Source organism: Paramormyrops kingsleyae, chromosome 16, assembly GCF_048594095.1.
Source record: "Paramormyrops kingsleyae isolate MSU_618 chromosome 16, PKINGS_0.4, whole genome shotgun sequence".
Lineage (NCBI taxonomy): Eukaryota > Metazoa > Chordata > Actinopteri > Osteoglossiformes > Mormyridae > Paramormyrops > Paramormyrops kingsleyae.
In genome coordinates, this window is record NC_132812.1 from 4,417,410 (window position 1) to 4,428,457 (window position 11,048).

Genomic DNA, 11,048 nt, shown 5'->3' on the forward strand with positions numbered 1-11,048 from the left:
TTGGGTTATCAGTTTCTGTAAATATTGTAGCCTAAAACTGACATAGTCACATTCTGGTCCATATAATCTCCATCAACATCACAGGAAAAAAACGTGTCTTTGAGTTGTGCAGTGAGTTGTACAAAACGTCAATACTGAACGAAGTCCCACCCCATACAAGATGTGCACTTGTGCAACATTGTGGGATTGCCATTTAAGGACTTGTATACAGTATCACGTCATTAAATGTGGCTGTCTTCACAGCAGTGCTTGGGACAGCTATATGGTTGAATTAGGAGACAAAGAATTCATTTTTACTATTTGGAAATATTTTGTTGTTTCCTTGGTACATATTGCTGTGCAGAGAATTTTTCACAAGCAATTTAGATAACCTATAACAGGTGTGATGGTAAACAATGATAGTATGAGATGAAACAGCAGTTTGCCTTCTGGGGTCTTTACCTTTTACTAGTACATTTTTTCACGTGTGACATATAAATGTGGTGTCACTAACCATTTTTTTTCTTTATATTTTTTCTATTTACAGTCATTTATTTTTCTTTTACATTTTACAGGTAAACTATGGCTGTTTTCTGACAAAAATTCTACTACTGCTCAAACCATCCATTCTAGATAATTCATCAGCTGTCGTGGGTGTCAAGTCTTTATTCATTGAGGTAAACATGTCGATCTGCAGCCCAGTGAAAAAAGCGCTCATCATCCCTTTGCATGTGCTTCGCAAATTTTCTCAGAAACAGTAACGGATGAGAGTTCACTCATTCTGTCACTTTGGCAAACTGTGGCAAGAATGGTTCCAGCTAAAAGTATATCACAGCATGTAAGCAGTCCCTATTTTCCTATAGTATTGAGTGTGAGTTACAGCAAGGTCAGCAGGGCTCTGGTTTCAGTGTGCGAGCCAGAAGGCTTGCAGAAGTGTAAGCTGAGTGGCCCAATGAGTCACTTTCACCCCCCACACCGGGTCCTGATAATGAATTTGACGAGTGTGGGGGGTGTTTCAATTGCGCAGTCCACATGTATGCATGTATGAGACAGTGTGTTTATCAGTGTGACTAGTTACAGTGCCGTGTACCAAGGAAGGGGGAGTTAAAAAGTGTCACGTAGTCATTCATGCCATGCTAAGCAAAGCCTGGGAAAAGTGCCCTTGACATTGTCCCATTAAACATAATTGGGGAAGATTTATAAAAAATACTTTGACTCAATAAAATCAAGACAGTCACAGAAACATCACAATTGCATTGAATGGGCAGATAAATATCACTTATATAGGAGACTGGAATCAAATGGATAATGCTCAGTTTTTAATAAAATTGTCTCTTATTTGGATTTTCACACCTAAAAGTCCACATGTGCGTAGGTTTGTTTTCCCCACTCAACATGTTCATTCTCGTAACTAAGGCTGTGTTGGTATACATGACTTCGTTTCTGTGCGTGTGTGTTGTCCATCAGATTGAGAAATGTCAGGACTTTCCAGTTATGCACAGGAACACAGACAACTATAAGTAAGAGCACATGCTTCCTCCTTGGTCACTCTATCCCTTCATGCACTCTCACTCACATGCATACACACATACACACACTTTAGTATCCAATCCTGCATACTGCTCTGCCTGTCACATAACATCACCATGACTGTCAATGATCTGGTGAGTACAGCTGTATTTATATCATGCCAATAGTCTATAATTGGGGGCCTGTAGGATTTCTTGCTTACTGCTTAGCCAGATAACTTGTTGGATTTAAGGTAGCCTGGGCTACGTGTAAGTGAACAGAGATAAAGTCCATTTAAACTGGGGTGCCTTAAATCAGACAAGTTATCTGGCTTAAACAAGATATCCGTCTACTTGATACAGGACCCAGTTGGAAGAGTTAGCTTGTGTTGATTTAGGTTGTGGTTGTAGTTTGGTTTGTACTAGTCCTTGGTATTGCAGTCTTATGTCACAAGGAGAATACAACTGAGGAGACAAATAGATCCTAAGTTTAGCTGTTCACTTATCTTGACAAATTATTTTTATTTTAAATATATTCTGAAAATAAGCATTGAAATTAGCTCTCAACAATGCTTGGCTACGTTCAGCAGCATGATTGGTCTTCTACAGTATGTTGTATGCCTTTATATAATACTATAAAGCCAATAATAATAATTACAACAATAATAATACACTGCTATTATTAACACAAGGTAATGTAACATTTTTTTAGTCTGTTTTAAAAGCATTGCTTTTATTATGGACAAGCTGCAAAAATGTCTTTCAATTAAAAAGCTGTTACTGGTTAGCATACAAAGATGATGTTGTGTTCTTGTTGATGTATGCTGTATGTGTGTGTGTGTGTGTATATACACACTGTAAACACGCAAATACATAAATGCATAGAATTAAAATCAAATGGCGCACTGAGGGATAGGAAGGGTGGTGTTTGTGGTTGTCAAGTTCTTGAGGATACTTGTTTATTTCCTTTCCAGCACATTGTGTATCTGGTTGCATTATTCGTCACGGCTTTCAATGACAGGACCACGTCTCTCAGGATGCCCCAAATGCCCATGAGAGGTCTGTGCTTGTCTATTTTTGTGTGTACTCGGTGTACAGAGGAAATCAATTTGAACATACAATCCAAGCTGCTTCTCATTATTCTGGCTTATATAAGTTTGCCGATTTGTTTTGTGTTTGTTTTAAAATAAAAGCTTTATTAATATTCTGCAGAATTTTATGAATGGAATCTGCATTCCAGACTATTCAGATTTTCACTTTAACACTTGTGGGAGGGAAGCTGTTTTATTATTACTATTAGGGGTTCAAAAGGAGACCTCAGTAAGCATTTGCTTATTTTCTTATCCTCTAACCACATGTCCAGGTTAGGGTCATATCTCTTCTATTGTATTGTTCAATTTTCCAATTTTAACATCAGCATGAAGTTAACAGTATGAAGGGTTACATCATTTTAGAATTAACTTATACCAAATGATGTTATACCTGGCTGGTTTCTGGAATATTATCAAATTAGATACAGTTAGACTACAATTAAAGCTTCTCACTCTCGTTATCATCCATCCATCTATCCATCCATCAACCACTAATCCTGTCAGGGTTGTAAGGTATTATTGTTGTTGTTGTTAGTACTACTATAAAGGGAATCCAATAGAGTAGGAGAATGGACCCAACCTGGGTGTCTGTTGTCTTATGTAGTCTGGGAGTTGACTGAATGGTGGGGTGGGTGTAGTTTTTCCCTCTGTGGTGGGGTCTGGTTGGCTGCCCCGGGCTCTGTGGTGCCCGGTGGTGCCGCTGCTCTGGGCCCCCGGACTGGATGGGCCTCGGCTCTCCCGCCCTGGGTGGATTTCGGGGAACGGGGGTGCTTATGGGGGTCAGCGGGGGGGCTGGCTCCAGAGGGGGGGTACTTTGCCCCCCCCGATCCTTTCCTCCCCATCCCTAAATGCTTCCCTCCTCCCGCTCCGTCACCCCAACACACATATAGGGCTTTGAGGTGCAGGTGCGTCGCTGGGATGCAGGGGAGGTATTCCTCCTCTGTCCCCCCGTGGCCACCTGTGTCTCAATCACACATCACAACTTAGACACTCTCATTACTTACTCTCTCATGACACATACATTTAGGGCCTTGGGGGTGGGCACACGGAATGGCATCCAGAGGGCGGTCTGTTCATTCAGCCTTACCTCTGATGCCAGTGCCCACTTCTCAATTTTAAGTTGCATATAGACATTGAGGGTTCTGGGGAGGGGCCGAGCTGACACCAGCTGCTGATAGGCAGAGGGTGGTTAGCACCATGCCCTTCCCCTGTTTTAAAGCGCTTTAGAACAACACGCACCAACACCACATATGAGCGGGCGGAGGGAAGCATGGGGTCTTTTCACACCCCCGTTCTCTGTTCACCATCTGGGGCCGGGGGCTGGGAGGAGCTGGCCGTCCGGTCGGGGTCTGGGCTGGTGGGCTTCTCGGCTGCTGTGGGGTCCGGGGTGGTCTTCTTGTCCCCATGCCAGAGGAAAAAAGGGATCCATCTCCGAGGTCTGGTGGCGGATTGCCCCTCTGGGGGCGGTGGTGCCTAGATCTCGGAGTATAGAGTATATATGGGGAGTGTGAGTGTGTGTACGGCGTTCATTTCTGTGTCTTCATGTTGGGAGAATGGGTGAATATTTGTTTATGTGTGCATGAGGGTGGGAACGTATGCTTGTGTATGTGTGTGCCTGTCTGTCTATACGTATGTGTCAGGTTGGGTCTTAGATTCCACCCGAAATAACATCTCAGGCTCTATTACCCCCCGCCACACTCCCTGCTGGTGGATGAGGCCCCCGGCCGCCGATGCGTTGGTGGTTCTCGATGTCTGGGGCTGGATGCTCTGGTGTGTGCTGGCTCACTCTCGGCGGTTGCCTGCCGGGGCCTGGCCCTTCCGGCTCTGTCGGGGCCCTGGCTGGGGGGTGGGGGGGCCCTTGGATCTCTGGGCCCGGGGTCCGGTCTGCCCTGGTGTGGCCGGCCGCCGGCGGGGCCTGCGTGCTCGTCGCCACGGCCCCCTGGGGCTCCTGTGATGTGGCTGCCGGATGGCCCCCCTCCGGAGCGCTCCTCTGCCCTTTTCTCGGTGGGGGCTGCAATTGTCCCTGCGTTGGTCCTCCTGGGGTTCCCGTGCCCTGGGGGGCCTCTGGATATCTGGGGCCCGGGTCTCCCCCGTGTCGACTTCATGTCCTGGGTGGGCGGGGCTGTGGCTCCCCACACACACTACTAGACAATTACATGGAGAAACCTTAGGAACACCAGCGCGCTGACACACACAGGTGTGCACACAGGTGCTCACGGACACGTGCTCACGGACACACACTGTCTTGATCGGCTGTTGTTTCTGGGCATGGGTTGTAAGGCTGGTTGTGTGTGCTGTTCAACAACATTTAACATTTGATGGTCATTGTGATTAGTACAGATGTTGTATGTTGTCTTTCTCTTTTCAACAGACATGGAAGCAGATTATCTGTTTTGTTTTTTTCTTGGTTTTTCTTTTTTTTTTTTTTTTTTCTTTTCTTTTGTTTTTTTTTCTGTTTTCTTTCCATTCCTCTCTCTCCCTCTCTCTCTCTTCCCTCCTTCTCCTTTGTCCCCCCCCTCCCTCTCCTTCTTTTGAGGAAGTAAATAAAAATATAAAATAAAATAAAATAATAAATAAATAAATAAATAATAATTTTAAAAAAAATAAATAATAATAATAAATAAATAAATAGATACAGTCCCCCGCAGAGGGGGGGTGGAGGAGGGAATAAAAAAAAAAAAAAAAAAAAAAAAAAAAAGTACTACTATAAAGCTTTTTTTTGTCACATTTCAGGGCTAGACTATCAAGCGTTTAACTTTTGCCGAAAACCTCTTATATTATATACAGTTTTACCAATTTATATAGGCTAGAAAGATATTCAAGCAATTCGCGGTAAGTTAACCTACAGAAATGTTTTATATCAGCCGTTTCCTGTGGTGTTACATCACGTGCCTTTCCACCACACTCTGAGGTGACTGCTTCACAGCTGTTTCAGGAATAACACTCTTGTGTTGGGGACAGGGGGTTGTTTTCAGGTGTCCGAGATTGAGGAGTTTCGCCTGCAGGGAGAGGCTGTGGTCCTACGCTGCCCCAAGACGGAGAGTCTCCTGGCTAAGCGAGGATTACTGCATGCCACAGGGCACACCTATCACTTTACAGGTGCTGACATGGACACTCTGCTACCAAACGACACGGGCCGAGTGAGGACCCAGGGCCATCGCCTTTGGTTTCTGCCTGCTAGGACAACTGACACTGGAAACTACACTTGCATTTTTAGGTGTGCTATTCCCCCATGTCTGAACATCACTAGAAATAACACATTGTTGGTGCTATATGTGGAAAAAGATGCAGTTTGGATATCAATTTTTGTGGCCCAATAGCAGCACTTGAAACTACACTTAGTGGGTGAGTACATGCATGTTTGGGCACTAAAACAGGAAACACTGGAAAAAGTGACATAGAAAATGTACAAAGCAATCAGAAGGGATACAAAGCTTTTTGTGCTTGGAAGTCCAGTGGGACAGCAGAAAGGAGCATCTGAGTTGTGGACTTCCAGATTATAGGTGGAAGCTCTGTCCAGGACCCGAAATGGCGACCTTTAATCCCTACACTGCCTACTGCTTTAGAAACTTTGACTGCAAAAAAACGCCTTTTTGTCCAATGTAGTCCTTGTTGTCAATATATTATCTAAAGATTTGAGGATGCTATAGAACATTAGTATTTTTAACCTTTTTTTATTATGAAACATGGAACTGTAAGGACATTGCTTTTTTAATTAGTCTATAAACCATGTTTTGCTGTGAAGCAGACACTCATTTTGATGTGACATCCAAATGTATCACCTCTTAACAGTGTCAGTGCTTAATGTACACTATATCAACTGTTGTCAAAAAGTTAAACACTGCAATATTGTCCCTGCAGTTATGTAACATTTTATTGAATGAGTTACAAAGCACTTCTGAATAACTGGACTCAAATGGACTGGGCAGTGTTAGTTACTTGGTATTTCTCCAAAGAACCTACAGTTATTCTGTCTCTCTCCCCCTCCATAGGAATGCCTCATACTGCATCGCTGGGACTATCTCTCTACAAATTTACCAGAACAAAGACCCCCACCTGGATGTGATCTCATACCCCAACCTAGCTTTTCCAGGTCCCAACGGGATGATTGTGTGTCCAAATGTAAATGAGTTCAATAGAACAGGACAACTGCAGTGGTTTAAGGTATGTGTATAAACTGCTATCTGTTTTACCTCAGCCTGTTTTTAATTTTAGTCAAACTATTATAATCTCCTGAGACCCAAGGAAAAAAGTGTCCTTCAATTGTAGGTTATTTGTCTTTGGAGGAAATAAGACATCTTACAATTTAGATTTTTTCAAATTTATTCTTATTTTAATTTCACAGCATGTCCTCTTTAGTGCACAACAAGAATAAATACGTTTCCCAACATCAGTGAAAAAATAAATGCAAAAATACAATGTCCACTACAATGGACATAAATGAATAGGTCGGGTCTCAGGAGGATAAATATTATTATCAGTAGTATTTCCTATAATGCTCTTTCAAAAATGGGAAAGAGGTGAAGAAAGGTCTTTGAATGTGCAACATCTATGGCTGGAAATCATGAAGAAATAGCAATATAAAGCAAATTGGAACAACCAACAAGTTATTTAAAAAGGATGAGAATAGATCTCTGAGTTTCAACGCAGTTATCTTGAAGTGAGAAATGTTAAATATTTGTCTCTTATTGTGTATGTTGATACCAGCCTTGCTGGGCCACATATGAGATGTGTCAAATTTTAAAACTTCTTGTAGGATTCTACTCCTATTGTATTGTCAGCTGACCACAATCGCTACCATCGACATATGGACAACGCACTCACTATCCAGAATGTGAGCCCACGGGATGCAGGTTTCTATACCTGTGAGCTAAGGGTGGTCATTAATGACGTCCACTACAAAGTCACCAGGACCATCAATCTTTCTGTACCAGGTACTCACTGGCAATGCAAGCAATGTTTGCTGGTACTGCTGGCCACAGACATGCTGTAAGATACAAAGTATCAGGTGTTTTAGCAAATATGAATTTGAAAAGTTAAACAAATTAAAGAGTTATTCAAGAATAGTTCACATTAGCTGAGTTGTTTTACCTTGAATTTCACCCTAGTATATTTCTGATATTACTGTTTAGAATGTTTTGGTGTAAGTTTTACATTGGTGGTGGAAGGCTTGCAATTGTTTTGTATCTAATACATTCATGCTGTTATATACTGAAGCACTTAAGGATATTACTCATGGTCATACTCCTGCATTTGTTATACCTCCCTTATGTATAAATTATTACAGTTTCTTTCTTTTCTGACTTGCAGTGTTTTCTGAGTTGCAAATTTTCACTTTGAGATTAGCCTCTGAACCTAAGTCTTTGTCTCATTTCTCATTTCCAGCACCTGTGGGAGAATTTACGACTCCCGGCAGTACACCGAGTGAGAGCCCAGTGGAACGTTAGTACTTTCAGTGTTCAACTTGTCAAATATTGCCGATGTCTGTGCATATAGTGCAATTTCTGACAGTCTTTGTGATTGACAGATCATTATGATTGTTTAGTACAGCGCAACCATTCATTATCCATGGCTGGGCATATAAATGTACTGCTGTTTTCATTCGGCAGCACTGTTTCTGCAACCAGAGATCATCTTCCCCTCTAGTGGTGACATTTTTGAAGCCTCCATTGGTGGGTAAACTTGAAATGCTCTTATTATTTAATGCCTATTTATATATTTTATTAGAAAGTTTGCTTAACGTATAATTATCCCTGTAACCTGTAAGTGATATGCTTCTATTATTATTACATTTCTTATCTGACACGGTTAATAATCATTGCTTAAACATCTTATCCATTTATCCATCTAGATTACGTAAAATACTTTGCTCAAGCATGCCTTTCTATGGCACGACTTAACAAAACCGTACCAAGTCAGAATTGAAATGGTCTCTGTACTTCCTCCGGATCCATCCGAAGTGCCAAGCTAGTATGATTGCACACATGCATAATCTCACTATGATGTTTTCCAATAAACGGCTACCACTCAGGTCGGGTGGGATTTTTTGCTTTCAGTTGCAGACAGTGTCTGATCTCCTCTCCAGTGCACATTTTCTTTCCTTATGTCACCATATGTCCACCACCGGTGTATGAATGTGTGGTATGGATGGGTGAATGTGAAGCATGTATTGTAAAGCGCTTTGAGTGCTCGTAAGCATAGAAAGGTGCTATATAAATGCAGTTCATTTAACATTTAACATAAATACCATTTTTGCATTTTTTGAAATTTTTACTGAGTCAAAAGTATTTTCAAACTTTATTAATATTTTCAAATATCTTAAGAGGTCTTAGCTTATGTTTTCCAAATTGATGTGGCATTACACAAGTACCAATTACAAACACCATTTTGTGTCAAAATTAATATTTTGAAATCAGTTTAGTTCTCTGAAATCTAAATTTCGTGAGCATGTCAGTATAATTAGCTAATTTAACATCTTGTCCCAATACATATGGTAGGCATTGTAAGTATGACAATGACGGCGTATCTGACAAGTTTTTTTTTGTGTGTGCACATGCAGGCCACTTGTGCTGACCGTGCTTTTTCTGTGTTCTTTTGTAAGGTTCAAATCTTGAGATACCATGCAGAGTATTGATAGGGGGACAGTCAGCTGACTCCACTGAGGTCACATGGCTGGTGGATGGCCTGGCCATTGAAGAATCCATCCTGAAGGGTCGAGCTTTTCTGAGGGAGAGGTAACTTTCCATTTCAACCTCAAAATTTCCTGGTAGTAGTTTTTTTTTAACATTGTGTGGAGAAAAATATTTTCTATTTCTATTCAGTTCTTTGTATTATTACCATGGTTATCATCAGAACCAGGGGCAGCCACATCGAGCTGAAGCTCAATCTTCTGGAGCTGTATGAAGAGGACACTAGGGCTGTGATAAAGTGTGTTACGCAGAATCCATGGGGACGTCAGGAAGTAATAGCCCAGATCAAATTGGAAAGTAGGTCACTCTTGTTTGTTTTTTCTGTTCTCTCATGTTTTTCCCATTACTGCAAGGTATGTTGGAGTGGCTGACCAGCTGAAATGAATAAAAATTTAAACAAAGTGTATTTTCCAGCCCATTTATTTCCTTTATAATTTGTATTACTGGATGAAATTCTACCTCCTGTATTCTCTCTCACCCACAGACAATTCCACATGGCTGGTGGTGGGTACAGCTGGGGCTACAGCCTTCTTCACAATGGTCTTTATATTCCTCTACCACCTCCTTAAAGCCCAAAGAAAGGACTACATTTTGGCAAAGCAGAACACCATGTTTTAAGTTTAATTCTGTTCACTGGTTATTGTTTGTTTGAATCTTAAAATAGACTGCATGGTCACCCTCACTTGAAGGAGCAGTTTGAAAAGTGGACTAGAATGGATCTATGAACCTCTCACCCAGATTGTTGTTCTCCATAGAATCAATCAGTAAATGTGGTATGATCTTGCATCTGAGAACTTCTGTCTACTAGTCAATGCATTAAAGTTAAATTGACAGAATGTTTTGCTTGGCAAAATTTACTATAAAAGGCATGCAAAATACAGCACTGTCCCCTAAAAAAAAGAATTATGTTTGTGTTTCCCTACCATAATTAAATTTCTTGACTTGCAGTAATTCATACAGAAACCATATCCCTGCACTTACCACCCAAAAAAAAAAAAAAAGTCAGTGCATCAATAACCATTAGGAATGATGTCACGATGGCAGGGAGCAGAGAACGGACAATCAGGATCCGGGACACGGAGCTTCCGGAACATGGGGTTTATTTGAAGACAAGAGCAGACAGAGCAGAACCAGGCACATGACGTTAATGATGGAACTGGGGATACATACTCTGACGTGGACTTAATGAAAGAAGAAACAGCTGATAACATCAGGGTTTCACATGAGGTTAACAAGGGGGGGCACGGCACACAAGAGGATCATACAAGCCGGGCATGACAAATGGTCTGTTGAATATTTAAGTTTTATATATTTCGACATATAATACATCTGGTTGTTATGGCAGGGCATGGTGTAGGCATGAAGTAGGCAGGAGAAAGGGTGACGATCCACAAGACAAAAACACAAGTGACCACAAGGTGTCAAAAAGACAAAACAGGGATAACAACACTAACTACAAGAAACCACAAGGAAACAAGGTCCAGGCACAAGGCAACACTGTACGCAAGAACAGGCAGGGGACCAGAGCAACCAAAACACAGGATCATTGCACAAACACAATGACTCACCAAGGATCTGACCACAGGCTGGCACTTAAATACACAGGATCACCAGGGCAAACAAGGAACAGGTGCAAAGTATAATCAAATTAACCAATCAAAAAGAACTCCGGACAACAAGGAACAGGTGGGCAGATTACACTTAAACAAGCATGAAACCAAGGAACCTTAAACCAAAACTAGAAACTAAGAGGCATAAAACAGAGCTAAATACGCTAGACC

The 11,048-nt window shown here is 41.7% G+C and overlaps 1 protein-coding gene across 1 annotated transcript; it reads left to right on the forward strand.

Moving 5' to 3' along the window:
• The first annotated feature begins 1,530 nt into the window (after positions 1-1,530).
• On the forward strand, positions 1,531-10,103 carry LOC111854113 (interleukin-1 receptor type 2). Its single transcript, XM_023831725.2, has 10 exons — positions 1,531-1,643; positions 2,462-2,546; positions 5,540-5,795; positions 6,571-6,742; positions 7,335-7,512; positions 7,964-8,020; positions 8,188-8,250; positions 9,180-9,312; positions 9,431-9,564; positions 9,752-10,103. The coding sequence occupies exons 1-10, from the start codon at positions 1,626-1,628 to the stop codon at positions 9,883-9,885; spliced, it is 1,230 nt and encodes a 409-aa protein (XP_023687493.1). The 5' UTR covers positions 1,531-1,625; the 3' UTR covers positions 9,886-10,103.
• The last annotated feature ends 945 nt before the right edge of the window (positions 10,104-11,048 follow it).

Bases quoted from the DNA above. Each gene is read 5' to 3' on its own strand.
- LOC111854113 (XM_023831725.2), top strand. The intron at 2,547-5,539 runs GTCTGTGCTTGT...TGTTGGGGACAG, and splicing joins GCCCCAAATGCCCATGAGAG to GGGGTTGTTTTCAGGTGTCC. The intron at 7,513-7,963 runs GTACTCACTGGC...TCTCATTTCCAG, and splicing joins CATCAATCTTTCTGTACCAG to CACCTGTGGGAGAATTTACG.